Source organism: Symphalangus syndactylus, chromosome 3, assembly GCF_028878055.3.
Source record: "Symphalangus syndactylus isolate Jambi chromosome 3, NHGRI_mSymSyn1-v2.1_pri, whole genome shotgun sequence".
NCBI classification, from domain to species: Eukaryota; Metazoa; Chordata; class Mammalia; order Primates; family Hylobatidae; genus Symphalangus; species Symphalangus syndactylus.
In genome coordinates this window covers 130,816,745-130,833,996 of record NC_072425.2, presented here as the reverse complement: position 1 = coordinate 130,833,996, position 17,252 = coordinate 130,816,745, and the positions used below count along the sequence as shown (strand labels likewise).

Here is a 17,252-nt window from a genome sequence, read left to right as displayed (position 1 = left end):
AGGTGTGAGCCACCACTCCCGGCCTAGAATTTTAATTTTATAAAAGTCTGGTTGAGACCAGGCATGGTGGCTCACATCTGTAATCCTAGCACTTTGGGAGGACAAGGAGGGCAGATAGCTTGAGCTCAGGAGTTTAAGACTAGCCTGGGCAACATGACAAAACCCTCTCTCTTTAAAAAAATTAGCTGGGTTTAGTGGTGTGCACCTGTAGTCCTAGGTACTTGGTGGGGCCAGTGAACCCTGTTCATGTCACTGCACTCCAGCCTGGGTGACAGAGTGAGACCCTGTCTCAAAAAAAACAAAACAAAACAAAAAAAACAACAAAAAAAAACTGGGTGTGATGGCTTGATTTTCTTTTCTTTTCTTTTCTTTTCTTTTCTTTTCTTTTCTTTTCTTTTTTTTTTTTTGAGATGGAGTCTTGCTCTGTTGCCCAGGCTGGAGTGCAGTGGCACAATCTTGGCTCACTGCAACCTCTGCCTCCCGGGTTCAAGCAATTCTCCTGCCTCAGCCTCCCAAATAGCTGGGATTACAGGCACGCGCCACCACACCTGGCTAATTTTTGTATTTTTTAGTAGAGATGGGGTTTCACCATGTTGGCCAGGATGGTCTCAATCTCCTGACCTTGTGATCCGCCCGTCTCTGCCTCCCAAAGTGCTGGGATTATAGGCATGAGCCATGGCCTCTTTTACTTATTTTTTATGTAGTCATTCTTATCCCATGGTTTATTTTTAGGCATATAACCAGTTGAGTTCTGACAAATATACAGTCAAATAACCACCATCACAGTCAATATGTAGGACATTTCCAGCACCCAAAAGGTCTTCCTTGTCCCATTGTGATCAATCCCTTTCTCTCCATCCCCACGTCCTGGCAACCACTTAATGTTTTTGGACCCTATAATGTTACCATTTCTAGAATGTGGCATTAGTAACATTAATATTTAGTAGGTACCCTGTTCTGGTTGTGTCCTTTCTTTAGGATAATGTTTTTGGGATTCACCCATGTTGTTCATATATAAGTAATTTGCTCCTTTTTATTGCTGAGTAATATTCTATTGTAATATGTACTGCATTGTTTTTTTTCCATTCACCATTTGGTGATGTATCTAGTTTTAGGCTATTATGAATGAAGCTGCCATGAACATTCACATATAATCCTTGGCATAGTTTTTAGTTCTCTTGGGTAAAATATGTAGGAGTAGGATTGCTTGGTTCTATGAAAAGTGTATATTTAACATTATAAGAAATTTCCAACCTATTTTCTAAAGTGACTATACAATTTTGCATTCCCTCTAGCAGTGTATGAGGGCTCCATTTGCTCTACATCCTTGCCAGTGCTTGGAATTATAAGTGTTTCTAGTTTTAGCCATCTAGTGAGTGTGTAGGAATATCTTATTTTTCCTTTGATTTTTATTTCCTTTTCCCCCATTGAATTATCTTGGCACTTTGTCAAAAATTAATTGAACATATACATAGGGGTCTATATCTGGAGTCTGTTCTGTCTGTTGTCTGGTCTAATGTCAGTGCCATATTGTTTTGATTACTATGGCTTCATTGTAAATCTTGACATCAGATAGTATGAATCCTCCAACTTTGTTCTTTTTCAAAATTGTTTTAGGTATTCTGGTCCTTTGCATTTCTATGTAAATTTTGATCAGCTTGTCAGTTTCTACCCAGCGGCTATTGGGATTTTTTTTTTTTTTTGAGACATAGTCTCCCTCTGTCGCCCAGTCTGGAGTGCAGTGGCGCGATCTCGGCTCACTGCAAGCTCTGCCTCCTGGGTTCATGCCGTTCTCCTGCCTCAGCCTCCCGAGTAGCTGGGACTACAGGTGCCCGCCACCACGCCCGGCTAATTTTTTGTATTTTAGCAGAGACGGAGTTTCACCGTATGAGCCAGGATGGTCTCTATTTCCTGACCTCGTGATCCACCCGCCTCGGCCTCCCAAAGTGCTGGGATTACAGGCGTGAGCCACCACACCTGGTCCAACATCTTAATAATAATATTGAGTCCTTCGGCCGGACATGGTGGCTCACACCTGTAATCCCAGCACTTTGGGAGGCTGAGGCGGGTGGATCACCTGAGGTAGGGAGTTCGAGACCAGCCTGACCAACATGATGAAACCCCATCTCTACTAAAAAATACAAAAATTAATCAGACGTGGTGATGGGCACCTGTAATTCCAGCTACTTGGGAGGCTGAGGCAGGAGGATTGCTTGAACCCAGGAGGCGGAGGTCACAGTGAGCCAAGATCACGCCATTGCACTCCAGCCTGGGCAACAAGTGAGACTCCATCTCAAAAATAATAATAATATTGAGTCCTTCAATCCATGAGCAGTGTATAGCTCCATTTATTAAATAAGTTAATAGAGATTTATTTAAGTCCTTATTAATATCTCTCAACACAACAGTGTTTTGTAAATTTGTAGTGTACAGGTCTTGCACATGTTTGATTAAATTTATCTCTAATTCCTGCTTTTAATTTCATTTTTCATTTGTTCTTTACAAGTGTATAGAATTGCAGTTGATTTGTTTTCTTTTTTTAAATTGATTTTGTGTCCTTCGACTTTACTAAACTCACTTATTAGTTCTGATGTATTTTTTTAGGTTCCTTAAGATTTTCTGCATACTTACATCATGTGGAACTAAAAGGCAGCTTTACTTCATTCTTTACTATCTGCATGCCTTTCATTGTTTTTCTTACTTTATTGCATTGGTTGTATCTTCAGTTAAATATTTAATAGAAGTAGCAAGAGTGGGTATCCTTGTTCCTGGTTTTAGGGGGAATGCATCAGTTTTAACCTTGAGTATGCTATCAGCCGTATGTTTTTCATAGATGCCCTATATCTGATTGAAGAAGTTTCCTTGAATCTTTAGTTTATTGAGACTTTATGTCATTAATGTTTTATAATATAAATTGTGTTTATGGGATTATTTACTTAGGTACATGTACAGGAGCAAGGAGCTTATTCGAAATAAGAGAGAGTGTATTCGAAAGTTGAAGGAGGAAATAAAAATTCTGCAGCAAAAATTGGAAAGGTGAGTTTGGACACCTTCATGCTTAGAAATGTAAAAGAATATTAAAAATAGATAATTTGTTTTTCTTTAAAAATTAACTCAACGTTTAAATATTAACTAGAATATTTTATAAAATAGCTAAGAAAATTTTTTGTGTAAGTGTGAAGCAGTCTTCAAGATCAGCTAGTATTATTCATGGGGGTAAATAATAGTCCCAGACTACTTAAGTGACTCAGAGTCACACAGTTAGTTACTACAGTGTACCAAGGAGAACCTGAGTTCTGATTTTATAGACTTTTTTTCTACTCCTCTTGCCATCTTTTTCACAAACATGAGAGAAGCAGGTGTCACGATGGTGCCGTCCACTTTTGGAAAAGCAGTTTCGAAGTGTCTAAGAACGATAAAAAACAGTGCTTTTCTACCTAGAGCAGTGCTAACTGATTAAAAGGGCTGATATTTCTGATACGTACAAAGTTCTTTCTCTTTCGGAGGAATTTTCACTTTTTTGATTGTTGGTTTTATACTATTTCTGTGGAATGATTTTCTGTAATTTCCTTAGGAGTCAGTTTAATTTCTTTCTTGTCTAGATAGATCCCGTTGATTTTGCGCTTAAGAAAGAGATCCCATACACAGTCAATAGCTTCTCCTCCCTTTATCCACTTAACAGTTTTCTTTCTATGACCACCCCACTTCCACCTACTCCCTTATTAGGCCATTAATTTCCTTGAAGGGCAACACTTTCTTTACCAGGCCTAAGATGGACCCTGCACTGTACTCCCACCACTACCACTGTAGCTTCCACTCTCACTCCAGAAGAGCTTATACAAGATGTATTGTGACTAGTCATTTGTCTCCCTTAATAGAGACTTAAGCTGAAAACCAGTTCCTCAAATACTGTCCTGGAAGTGATTTTCAGGACTCTTAAGTCTGGCAGTATTTTACTAAACCTTTAAGTTTTAGTGATACTGTGTAAGGCTAGAAATTTTAAATTATTTTTATAGAATCAACCATACCAGTTGGATGAGGTATCATGTGCCTATAATCCCAGCTATATGGGAGGCTGAGGCAAGAGGATTGCCTGTGCTCAGGAGTTTGAGACCAGCCTGTGCAACTTAGCAAGACCCCATCTCTCTCTCTCTTTTTTTTTTTTTTTTTAAGATGGAGTGTCGCTTTGTTTCCCAGGCTGGAGTGCAGTGGCACAATCTGAGCTCGCTGCAACCTCTGCCTCCTGGGTTCAAGCGATTCTTCTGCATCAGCCTCCAGAGTAGCTGGGATTACAGGCATGTGCCACCATGCCCGGCTCATTTTGTATTTTTAGTAGAGACAAGGTTTCACCATGTTGGCCAGGCTGGTCTTGAACTCCTGACCTCATGATCCACCTGCCTCGGCCTCACAAAGTGCTGGGATTATAGGCGTGAGCCACCGTGCCTGGCCCCTATCTCTTCACAACAACATAAGAGACCCCATCTCTTCACAACAACATAAAAGAAACGAGAATACCTGATGTTTTATAGTTCAAAAATACCAATTTACCAGGAGACAACAGAGTATTCTGGATTTTAAAATAGAGTATAGGAGCATTTTCCTTAGCATGATAATACTTTTGTTTTAAAATAAAATGAGACCTTCGAGTTGTACCTTCATGAGGCTAGAGGGGCCAGGGAACGTATTCCCCCACTCCCCCACCCCACCCTCACACCCTCCACCACCCACTGTCCCCATGTCTATCTGACTCCTCAATCTGGATTTGGTGGAACCTGCTCCCAAAAAGGCATTAGAAGGAACTGCCAAGCACCAAATTTTGTTAAGAAATGGCAACTTTTGGAACAGAGAGTCTTTCTCAATAAAAAGAACCAGCCCCCTAGCAAGACACCCAAGTTGCAATCAGAACCTCCAAAGAAAGAAGAAACCCCTAGGGTGCATGGCACTTGGAAGACCCCTGCCTTCCCAGAAAAGAAGGCAGCTGCCTCCAGCAGTGTGTCAGAAGAGTCCCTGGACAGGAAAGCTGCAGTGTCTTGGCTGTCCCCTGCCCCTTCAAAGAATGCTGATTTTGTTGCAGCTAAGTAGATTTGCTGGAGGTGCCCTTCTACAGAGTAACAGCCACCCGACCCACTCCCAGAAGAAAGGCCCCCAGAACAAATCCTGTCAGGTCAGCGCCCCACAGAACTCTACCCAAGCTCACTCAAAATAAATGCTTTGGAGCATCCCAGAAGTTGCCAAGGAAGAATAGTGGCGCTTGACTGTGAGATGCTGGACACAGGACCCAAGGGGCATGTTACTTTCTTGGTTCCATGTAGCACTGTCAGCTACAGTGGAGATGCGCTTCATGACAAGTACATCCTTCTCCCCGGCCACACTGTGGACTGTCAGACCAGGTGGAGTGGTGTCCAGAAGCAGCACATGGTGAATGCCATGCTCTTCAAGATTGCTCGTGGCATATCTTGAAGATACAGGGAAGATGGTGGTGGACATGCCATCCACAATGACTTCAAAGCCCCGGTACTTTCATCCCAAGCCCCTCACCAGTGACAACTCCCATATCCCCCTTCTCCTCCCCGACTGGAAGGCTGATTGCCCAGTGAATGTCACCATGTCTTTGAAGCATCTCATCAAGAGTCTGCTGAATTGGGACATCTGGGTTGGGAAAATAGGCATTCCTCTGTGGAAGACACCCAGGCCACCGTGGAGCTATACAAATTGGTTGAACTCAAGTGAGAAGAACACCTTGCCCAGAATTCCCTGAAAGACTGGTGACAATGGGGATGTTGGTGATGTGGGGGAGTCAGAAGCAGCACCAGGAGAAATAGGGCAGTGGACCAGTGGACATCTCAACTAGTTCCACATCTTTGGAAGCTAAAATTGTTGGCAGGAGAAAGGTTCTACTCTAGATTTAATATCCATTGAAATTCCATCTTTGGTGTTATGTCCTGTGTCTAGTTAAGTGTCCCATGGAAGGAAGGCGCCTCCATGTCAGAACGAGCCCTGTGTCTTTTACCTCTTACATGGTGCTATACCCAGGTCCCAGGGTGCTCTGTGCCAATGAAGCATTTTGAATTTCAAGGGACAGGGCATACTGGGAAATGTAGTTTCCCAAAATGCCTGATCACTGGAGTGGCTATATGGCTCATTTTGTGCCTCTTCTTCTTGAGTAATTAACAGCACCTTCTTTCACTCTCAGAAGTATCCTGGTTTGATAATAAATTATATGGTCCCATTCCTAACACAGCCTCTGCTTTTGGCTCACAGTCTGCATCTAGCCTGTTTCAGGACATTGCTCGTTCTTCCTACTTGACTGCCAGAGGTGCCATCGCAGGTGAGGTTTAGTTCTCCTTAGGGTTCTAAGGCAGTGGAGGTAAGACAGTAGCTTGGAAGTCAACTTTTCTGATTTAGGAAAGCAGTCTCTTTCCTAAGGTGATAGAGGATTTATTTCATATAGGTCCCAGTTGGTAGGTTAAAAAAGCATTTGTAAAGTGTTTCTAACTCATTTATGCTGGAGGTTGCAAATTTTTTTGGTGAAAAATAAGACCTTGGCAATGACCTTGAGCAGTAGGATATTAACTCCCACAAGCTTAGCATTCCAATAATGGAACACTACGCATAAATGGGTTAATGGTTTTTAGTCTGGCCGGGCGCGGTGGATCACTTGAGGTCAGGAGTTCCAGACCCGCCTGACCAACATGGTGAAACCCCGTCTCTACTAAAAACACAAATTAGCCAAGCGTGGTGGTGCATGCCTGTAATCCTAGCTACTCGGGAGGCTGAGGTAGGAGAATCACTTGAACCCGGGAGGCGGAGGTTGCAGTGAGCCGAGATCACGCCATTGCACCCCAGCTGGGCAACAAGAGCAAAACTCTGTCTCATAAATAAATAAATAAATAAATAAATAATTGTTTTTAGTCTTTATCTTGGTAAACCAAGCCCCTAAAAACTCTAATTATTCCCTTGATACATTTTTATAATGGAAAAAATAAAATGATTATAAATTTCCGATTTTTTTTTTTAAGGTTATATATACCTGCTTGTATATGTGTGACACAGTCCTGGGAAAATATAAAAGAAACTGTTAATGGATACCATTAGGTGGTAGAACTGAGATGGAGGTAGATGACTTTTATGGTCCGTTTTATACTTTTTTGTATTTGAATTTTTGTACCTGGTACATGCATTACTTTTACAGTTTAAGAATAAAAATGTTGGCCAGGCACAGTGGCTCATGCCTGTAATCCCAGCACTTTGGGAGGCTGAGGTGGGTGGATCAGTTGAGATCAGGAGTTCGAGAGCAGCTTGGCTGACATAGCAAAACCCTGTCTCTACTAAAAATATAAAAATTAGCTGGGCGTGGCACCGCACACCTGTAGTCCCAGCTACTCGGGAGGCTGAGGCAGGACAGTTGCTTGAACCCAGGAGGCAGAGGTTGCAGTAAGCCGAGATCGTGCCACTGCACTCCAGCCTGGGTGACAATGAGACTGTCTCAGAAAAAAAAAAAAAAAAAGAATAAAGATGCTCACTATTTCTTCTGTAAGAGAACCTTGATATATTTTTGAAAATTGAATTTCTTGTATATAGTATAGACATCTTTTTTTTAAACCACTTTTGCTCTGATTCTACTAAACTGATAGAGGCGTACATTGTATGAAGTAGTTGGTCCTAAAAGTTGTATAAAGGATTTCAGTAGATGAAAATGATTATGTCTTATCTTCTTTTTTTTTTGGTGTTTTGTTTTGTTTTTTTTTTTTTTGAGACAGAGGCTCACTCTGTCACTCAGGCTGGAGCACAGTGGCATGATTTTGGCTCACTGCAGCCTCAACCTCCCAGGCTCAAGCGATCCTCCTGCCTCAGACTCCCAAGGAGCTGGGACTACAGGGGTATGCCATCATGCCTAGCTAATTTTTTTCATTTTTTGTGGAGACGGGGTTTTGTCATGTTGCCTAGGCTGGTCTTGAATTCCTTGGCCTCAAGGCATCTACCCCCTTGGCCTCCCCGAGTACTGGAATTACAGCCATGAGTCACCATGCCCAGCTGAAAATTGTTATGTCATAAAATTGAAGATAAGTTTCTTAAAGAAAAAATTTTCTTGGGATTTAGTGTAAGTATTGTATTAAAATGCAGCAAACCTGGGAAGAATTAAAGTTGTAAAATGATGACTTAAAAATTGCCAGGCACGGTGGCTCACACCTGTAATCCCAGCACTTTGGGAGGCCGAGGTGGGCGGATCACGAGGTCAGGAGATCGAGACCATCCTGGCTAATATGGTGAAACCCTGTCTCTACTAAAAATACAAAAAAATTAGCCGGGCGTGGTGGCAGGTGCCTGTAGTACCAGCTACTGGGGAGGCTGAGGCAGGAGAATGGTGTGAACCCAGGAGGCGGAGCTTGCAATGTGCCAAGATAGTGTCACTGCACTCCAGCCTGGGCAACAGAGGGAGACTCTGTCTCAAAAAAAATAAAAAATAAAAATAAAAATAAAAAATACATTAAATAAATGACCAAAGCCTAAATGTAATATGACATCATGAGAAAGTGTAACTGGCATGACTTTGATTAGCAGCCCATTCGAAATGTTTCCTGCCAGATATAAAACTTCAGATTGTTGGCAATTTTTAGTTTTGTAGTTAGAGAATTTTTACCCTATAGATTGTTTGAGGACCCTATTAAATATTGTATAGCCTCTAGGAATAAGCCTTTCCATTGACTCCCTGTGATAAACAGATCTTTTGTCAGCAACTCTTAAAATACAAAACAGACTTGGGCAGTAGAATACCACTGTCTTTGTCACTTAGGTATGTGAAATATGGCTCAGGCCCAGCTCGGTTCCCGCTCCCGGACATGCTGAAATATGTTATTGAATTTGCTAGTACAAAACCTGCCTCAGAAAGCTGTCCACCTGAAAGTGACACACACATGACATTACCACTTTCTTCAGTGCACTGCCCGGTTTCTGACCAGACATCCAAGGAAAGGTAATGAAAACATTTTTTTAAAATGGTATGTATTGTTTTTCTGGTATAATTTAAACTATGCACCATCTTTATACCTGATTCACACTCACCTATAAGAGCACAGGAGCTGTGAGCTCTTTGTCTTAAGGGGAAGGGTTTTGTCTTTAAGACTGTCGCTTGGGTGGGAGTGGGCCCACCAGTGCATTTGTCTTATCCGTAGAATTGTTGGGTTATTTCAGAGGCTTCTCGAACTGTTCGGGATAGTGTTCAGGCTCCTCCCAGTGGCGCCTTGTTTTGAACTACAAGCCAGCTGCCATTAAAGGCCGTTCTCAGAGGAAACCTCAAGCCCTGCTCTTCCAAAACATCTCATGCTCCCACACTTGAAGTATGCATGACTAAGAAACATCAAAGAAAGAGAGACTTACTCTTGAATAGAAAATTAGTACTTGAAAAAGAACTGGCTAGAAATAAGAGGACAGCCTAGAGGGGTTTCTCTAGTAGAGACAGAAGGAGGCAAAGTCACAGGAGCCCTCTGATTTTATTCCATCCAGTCATGTGCAACAATCTTTATTGCCTAGAGGAGCCATGAAAGGTAGCTGGGACATTTGATATGTGTTACCTGGCTAATAAAAACACTAATACTCAATAAAAAGTTAGACTTTTTTGTCAAAAAATCTTAACTATTCTCCCCAACACATCCCCCCCACCACCCCACGTATTAATGTTTATTCATCCATGTATGCATAGAAATGCTTATTTGGATAGAACATACCAAATGTCAAGAATGATTATCTATAAGGAGTGACATGAGTCTGGGGATAGGAGTGGGGCTGCTCTTTCACTTTTTATATTCTACTTAGAGTTTTTAATTTTTTTAAAAATAGAATCTTTTTATGTATATTATGAAATGTAAATAGTTTTAATTTTTTAAAAGTGGTTCGGCAGGCTATTTAATCAAATAAAATAATAGTGCTTGGTATTAGATTTAAAAATTACAGGGAGGTGTATGTGTGTAATCTCCTCTGAAACTGAGATATCTGTTCTCTTGTTGGGCTTATTTTTCCGTAAGTATGGACCTTAGGGAAAAGAGATTTCCATTATTTTGTGCATGTGAGAGAGTGAGGAGGAGGGAGTGAGGGTTTTTGTTTTTTTTTTTTTTTTTTTTTTTTTGAGATGGAATCTCACTCTGTCACCAGGCTGGAGTAAAGTGGCGTGATCTCAGCTCACTGCAGCCTCCGCCTTCTGGGTTCAAGCGATTCTCCTGCCCTCAGCCTCCCAAGTAGCTAGGACTACAGGCGTGCCACCACGCCCAGCTGAGTTTTGTATTTTTAGTAGAGATGGGGTTTCACCATGTTGGCCAGGATGGTCTTGATCTCTTGACCTCGTGATTTGCCCACCTCAGCCTCCCAAAGTGCTGGGATTACAGGCGTGAGCCACCACATCCGGCAGGAGTGAGAGTTTTTTTTCAAAGTCAAAGTAAAGGAAGTTTATATTTTCAGCTTTGGTGTAAAAGAGAAACCTAACTACAATTAGAAGCTTATTTTATATTCCTGCTGGTTTGTTGACCTGCAGTTTTACTTTGACAATAGAGAAATTAACATTTACTTTATATGCTTTGTTCTCTGTTAGTTTACAGAAAAGACATAAAGAATTTAGCATTTATGTTTTTGTAGATGAGATATTAATACTTTTTTCCTTGGGTATTTAGCTAAAGTAGTAGAGCTAGGATTGTTTGACTTGAAGCCCTTCTCTCAGAACTCTCCAAGGTGTCACCTGGTGTGTATTCCTGTGAGTTGTGTGTTCAGCTGATGCTTCCTTTTTCTTGCTTCTGTGTATTTTGTTCCAGGAAGGATAGTGTCACTTTAGTTGGCTTCATCTTGTAAACTCTATAGTTGATTCCTTGATTCTTCCAGGCCTAGTCTTCTCTTTTCCATTTTCCTTCTCTTCCCATCCTCATGGGAAGGAATAATCAGTGATCAGAGAACATGAGCTAAAGACTCTGGCCGATCTGGCTTTGGATTCATTTTCATTACCTTCTAGCTTGGTGAACTTGGGCATGTTGCTTAATTTATTTAAACCTTAGGCTTGCAGTTGGTAAAATAGGGATAGAAAAGTATCTACCTCACAGGCCAGTTGTGGTACATGAGATGATAGAGGAAAAGGTTGGCTCCGTACCTTTATAGAGTTAATGCTTGCTCAATACCTGTACTTTTTCATATAGCATCTTGCTTTCCAAAGTACATAATTTAGGCCAAGGTATCTTTTGGAAATTATCATATGAGCATGATTTTTGTCTTCCTCAGTACAAGTACAGAAAGCTCTTCTCAGGATGTTGAAAGTACCTTTTCTTCTCCTGAAGATTCTTTACACAAGTCTAAACCACTGACATCTTCTCGGTCTTCCATGGAAATGCCTTCACAGCCAGCTCCACGAACAGTCACAGATGAGGAGATAAATTTTGTTAAGACCTGTCTTCAGAGGTGGAGGAGTGAGATTGAACAAGATATACAAGGTTGGCTCTTTTAAAACTTGTCAGTTACTCTTTGCCTTTTCTGTTTTTTGACTATTTGGAGGTTAAGCACCTCGGTACACTTCCTGACATTACTGTACATGCTACAGAATTGCCCCCCTGCCGAGATGGAGTCTCACTCTATCACCCAGGCTGGAGTGCAGTGGTGCAATCTCAGCTCACTGCAACCTCCGCCTTCCGGGTTCAGGTGATTTTCTTGCCTCAGCCTCCCAAGTAGCTGGGCTTACAGGCATGTACCACCACACCTGGCTGATTTTTTTTTTTTTTAAGTAGAGATAGGGTTTCACCATGTTGGTCAGGCTGGTCTTAAACTCCTGAGCTAAACCTATCTGCCTGCCTTGGCCTCCCAAAGTGCTGGGATTACAGGTGTGAGCCACTACCCCCGCCCATGCTTTTGAATTTTGACATGGTAATTATGACTTCTTTTGCACTTTTAGTGCCCTGTAAGCTTGGCTCACACACCCCTATTACACAGATATGGAAAGATCTCCGCCTCAAAATTTCTGGGAAATGATCACCTTTGCTGAGATTTTTTTGCATCTGCTGATTTCTATTTCTGTGGTAGATTATCTGAACTCCAGCTTAAGCTGACCCAGATTTAGCATTTAGCTTTTCTGGGCTTCTACTCTTCAGTCTTTTCTATATGAAGCATGCTTTACTGAAGGTTAATGAGGCAGAGTATTTGAGCAGTATGCACAATGTAAAATTGGATTATTCAGCATTGTATTCTTAAAAAGCCCTTTGACCTCATTGCCCATATTACTCAGACTAGCCTTACCCATTTTGCTTTCTCCTTTTGTCTAGGGAACAAAAAGATGATGGAAATTCCAGATTCTTCCCGGATTCCTATTCAGAGAAATTTAGCCTTACGCTTTGTTCTGCTTTCTCATTTCAGATCCTATCTGAGGCATACATTTTACAGCCAAGTGACCCATTAAGATCTTTTCCTAAACAGCTTACTCTTTGAGAAATTTTGGTGCCAATTATAAAAAATAATTTTTAAAAACCTTAATATAATTATATTGAACTAAAAGCCGTCATAACCTAAAGTACTAGATGCTTTAAAACTGTATACTGTTTCGTGGTTCATAGATGGAAGGTGAAATCATTAGGACCCTAGCAATATTTTTTGCTTAGTTGAAGTAGCCTATGTGACATAGAATGAGATCATTTTAATGAAGCCTTTGTTTTTCTTTTTCCAAACAGATTTAAAGAATTGTATTGCAAGTACTACTCAGACTATTGAACAGATGTACTGCGATCCTCTCCTTCGTCAGGTAGAATGAAAATTGATGGGAAAGTAGTCAAAGCATGTGCTAATGGTAGATACAAAAATAAAATTTGATAGTTTTCTTTTAAACCCAATGGGAATCCCCCTAAGATATAAGAATAAACTTAAGATATAAATTGATGTTGTTCTGTTTCTTTATTTTAGGCTAAAGAAAGCAATATACCTTTTACCAACAACAGGACCTAACACATACTTGTTTGAATTCTGCCACATGGAATTTTTTCATATTGTAGAAAGGTTTGCTGTCAGATACTAATAAAAATTACTCACAAAATGGTACTTTAAGTAGTGCAGTGGGAAAAACTGAACTAGAGAACAGTTATCCTTTCTTTCCCAAAGTTGCATGATTCTTCAGGATCTTTAATTTAACAACATGCTTTCAAACTCTATTTCTGTAATAATAAATTCCAAAAGAGAGTTAGGACAGAAATTCTTAACTATCCACAGGAGCATTTGTTAGAATAAATTCTGGGAATGGAGGGGTAAAGAGCCTCCAGGAGTGTCTCTGAACCTATTCTGGTTAGGGGCATGGACTTTCAGTGGCTTCTGTGTGAATGACTGGAATGGGCAGAATGGCTATAGGAGGAGAGCCCTGTTTGTAGAATGGCACTGAGGCACAGTCCCATTGCTTAACAGGAATGCACCATGTAAAACTCAGGCTTCCCCATTTTTTCTTTTGTGTTAATTCAAAAATCTTCACCAGTAGTTAAAATAGGTCAAAGTAAGTGTAAATTTAATTTGATTCTGTGACTGACTTTCATCTCTTTTACCAGTATTTAGTTAGCATTTAAGCATTGCTCTATTTTCTCCATATTGAAAATATACAAATGTGCTTTTCAAATGTTGTAACAAACAAGTATGTCATTAAAAAGGTCTTCACTCCAGATAGATAAGTGATCACAACTCTAAGAAGCATGTGGCTGAGTTAAATATGTTAACTTAAATTTTGGTGCCAAATAAAATAGGCATGGAACAAAATAGCTGCTAACCTTTGTAGCAATATGCTAAGCATTTTCAGCATGAGTGGTCAAGGTGATTCTATTTTTAGATTAAACAGGGTTTTGAATTAGAAGGATGCATATGTTTAGGTTATATTTGGTTTTAGATCTGAGGAGTTTAGAGTTGAAAGAGTCTTCAGAGAGGTCATGTAGTTCAGCGATCTGGTTTTCAAGATTTGGGAACTGAGACATAATTAATCAATTCCAAGGCTGTGTTTTTGTGGACTTCATCGTGAATCAACAAGATGTTTTAATATGAACCCCATATTAATCACATCATAAATAGTCATTTCTTAATAACCTAAACTTTATCAGATTACTTTTCTTCACCTGACTGGAGAATGTACATTCTGACTTACAGGTGCCTTATCGCTTGCATGCAGTTCTTGTTCATGAAGGGCAAGCAAATGCTGGACACTACTGGGCCTATATCTATAATCAACCCCGACAGAGCTGGCTCAAGTACAATGACATCTCTGTTACCGAATCTTCCTGGGAAGAAGTTGAAAGAGATTCCTATGGAGGCCTGAGAAATGTTAGTGCTTACTGTCTGATGTACATTAATGACAAACTACCCTACTTCAATGCAGGTAAAAATATCTTGGCAGAATCTATAGATTGGGGAAAATCTGTACTGCTCAGGAAGGAGAACGGTCTTGTACTGCTTTTTAAAAAATTTACAACTTCCTATTTTATAATAATAGATTTAAAAGATATAGACAGTATAAAAGGAAATGAAAAGGAAAAACAAGTTTGCTTTACTACTTCCTTCCTTGACCATGGGTCCCACTCCCCAACAAGTATACAATGTTAGGTTTCTTATGTAGTCTTCAACACACATTGTATACATATGCTAGATTCTATTTATCTGTATCTTCCCCTCCCCCTTTTCCCCAAATGGATTATTTTTCCATTCAACTCTGAACTTTTTTCGTTAATCGAGTATTTAGCAATCTCTATATTTTTAGAAAAAGAATTTAACTCATTCTGTTTAACAGCTATATAATAACTCATTGTGTGGAATATACATATTTTAAAAATTTACTAATCTTTCCTCCCGTAGATAGACTTAATTCTCTAGTTGTTGTTGTTGTTGTTGTTGTTGTTGTTTTTTTTTGAGGCGGAGTCTCACTCTGTCGCCCAGGCTGGAGTGCAGTGGCGCATCTCGGCTCACTGCAAGCTCCGCCTCCCGGGTTCACGCCATTCTCCTGCCTCAGCCTCTCCGAGTAGCTGGGACTACAGGCGCCCGCCACCACGCCCGGCTAACTTTTTGTATTTTTAGTAGAGACGGGGTTTCACTGTGGTCGCGATCTCCTGACCTCGTGATCCGCCTGCCTCGGCCTCCCAAAGTGCTGGGATTACAAGCGTGAGCCGCCGCGCCCGGCTAGTTGTTGTTGTTTTTAGTGACATCTTTTTTTTTTTTCTTGCCCCATCTTAGGGTGCTGATAGTACATATATTTTTGCACCCTTTGGAGAATAACTAAATTTTTTCCTTTCTTTTTCTTTTGAGACAGAGTCTTGCTCTGTTGCCCAGGCTGGAGTGCAATGGCGCAATCTCAGCTCACTGCAACCTCCGCCTGCCGGGTTCAAGTGATTCTCCTGCCTCAGTCTCGCAAGTAGCTGGAATTACAGGTGCCCACTACCATGCCGAGCTGATTTTTGTATTTTTAGTAGAAACGGGGTTTCATCATCTTGGCCAGGCTGGTCTTGAACTCCTGACCTCAGGTGATCCACCCGCTTCAGCCTCTCAGAGTGCTGGGATTACAGTTGTGGGCCACTGAGCCTGGCCCAGAATAACTAAATTTTACAGGTGTATTTGCCTGAATAGTTTCACGGTTTTCATAATACTACTACTCATGCAGAGAGCAGTAATAATTATCATTTATATTACTCCTTAAAGCATGCTTTCAAACTTTTATTTCTCCAAGAACTTACAAATGTGAAAAGGAGGGAAGGAGTTAGAAAATGTCATCTTCATTTTCCAGCTGGATAACAGATTCCAAGAGGTTCTAAAGCTGACTAATCACATAGTCAGTAAATAAATGGCAGTCCCAAAATTCAAATACAATTCTCCAAATTCTGTGGTGTTTTCAATTTACATTATTCTCTCTCTCTTTCACATCCTCCATGAGAGGTCTTATGATGAGCATTGTATAAGTAAGATAATAGAAAGCTTTTGCCTTTAGTATTCAAACTTTACTGTGTGGTGTAAGTAAGAAAACATCGCCCCGGCATGGTGGCTCATGCCTGTAATCCCACTACTTTGGGAGGCCGAGGCGGGCGGATCACTTGAGGCCGGGAGTTGAAGACCAGCCTGGCCAACATGGTAAAACCCTGTGTCTACTAAAAATACAAAAATTAGCCATGCATGGTGGTATACACCTGTAATCCCACCTACTTGGGAGGCTGAGGCAGGAGAATCACTTGAACCTGGGAGGCAAAGGTTGCAGTGAGCTGAGATCGTGCCACTGCACCCAGCCTGGGCAACAGAGTGAGACTCTGTCTCAAAAAAACAAACATGTAAGGCGTTCTGTCCAGGCAGTATGTTATCTGTCTGATTTGCTAGTGTGGTTGGGGATTAGGGAATGGAGAGAATGATCATTGAACGGTATCTTCACAATTGTATATTTATGCTGTGAAGGAATGAATAGCTGCTTGAATGTACTAGCTGTTGGTAGTATATAGGAGCCTTGTTATTGCATGCATGGTTTATTTTTATATTGTAGAAACAAACAAGTGGAAACTGTCATTTGCTTAGTAAAAAGGCTGATTAATGGCAACCAGTAAGTGAATGTGTTAATCTGCTATAGACTTTTTTTTTTTTTTAATTGTTTTGGTCACAGGATTAGAAAATGAAATTTAATATGTCATTGATATCCTTGCCATTAAAGCCAGGTATTATTGACCATTTCACCATTGTATCAAATTGCTTTCTCATAGTACTTAATTGTGTGAAAGTTAATGGTATAAATGTCTTGAAATTCATCTCTAACCTTTTTGAAATGGACATTCTTATCCACCAAATGCAGTAGTTAAATTGATAAAACTGTTTAGCTTGAAATTTTTATTGGCTCTAATGATTTTCTGAAATTCCCTGAAATGATTGGTATATCTAGTGATTGACAGTGACCAGTTTCCAAATCTTTTTTTTTTTTTTTTTTTTTTGAGATGGAGTCTCACTCTGTCTCCCAGGCTGGAGTGCAGTGGCGCAACCTCAACTTACTGCAACCTCTGCCTCCCAGGTTCAAGCGATTCTCCCACTTCAGCCTCCTGAGTAGCTGGGATTACAGGCATGCGCCACCACGCTTGGCTAATTTTTGTGTTTTTTTTTAGTAGAGACAGGGTTTCACCATGTTAGCCAGGCTGGTCTTGAACTCCTACCTCAAGTGATCTGCCTGCCTTGGCCTCCCAAAGTGCTGGGATTACAGGCGTGAGCCACTGCACCCGGCCCACTTTCCCTATCTTTAACTCTGTATTATT

At 40.7% G+C, this 17,252-nt stretch overlaps 1 protein-coding gene and 1 pseudogene across 24 annotated transcripts in view; both read left to right on the top strand.

The window, feature by feature from the left end:
• Window positions 1-17,252, top strand: part of USP28 (ubiquitin specific peptidase 28) — an 80,312-nt gene that overhangs the window by 50,842 nt on the left and 12,218 nt on the right. For 20 of the 24 annotated variants that reach the window (XM_055273193.2, XM_055273184.2, XM_055273183.2 and 17 more), the window contains 5 exons: window positions 2,941-3,036; window positions 8,795-8,974; window positions 11,257-11,465; window positions 12,690-12,760; window positions 14,134-14,362. In XM_055273193.2, the coding sequence (XP_055129168.1) occupies window positions 2,941-3,036; window positions 8,795-8,974; window positions 11,257-11,465; window positions 12,690-12,760; window positions 14,134-14,362 (785 nt within the window). The remainder of the gene's footprint in view (window positions 1-2,940; window positions 3,037-8,794; window positions 8,975-11,256; window positions 11,466-12,689; window positions 12,761-14,133; window positions 14,363-17,252) is intronic. The other 4 variants (XM_055273194.2, XM_063635314.1, XM_055273189.1 and 1 more) reach the window with 1 other exon arrangement.
• On the top strand, window positions 4,736-7,430 carry LOC129479677 (interferon-stimulated 20 kDa exonuclease-like 2; annotated as a pseudogene).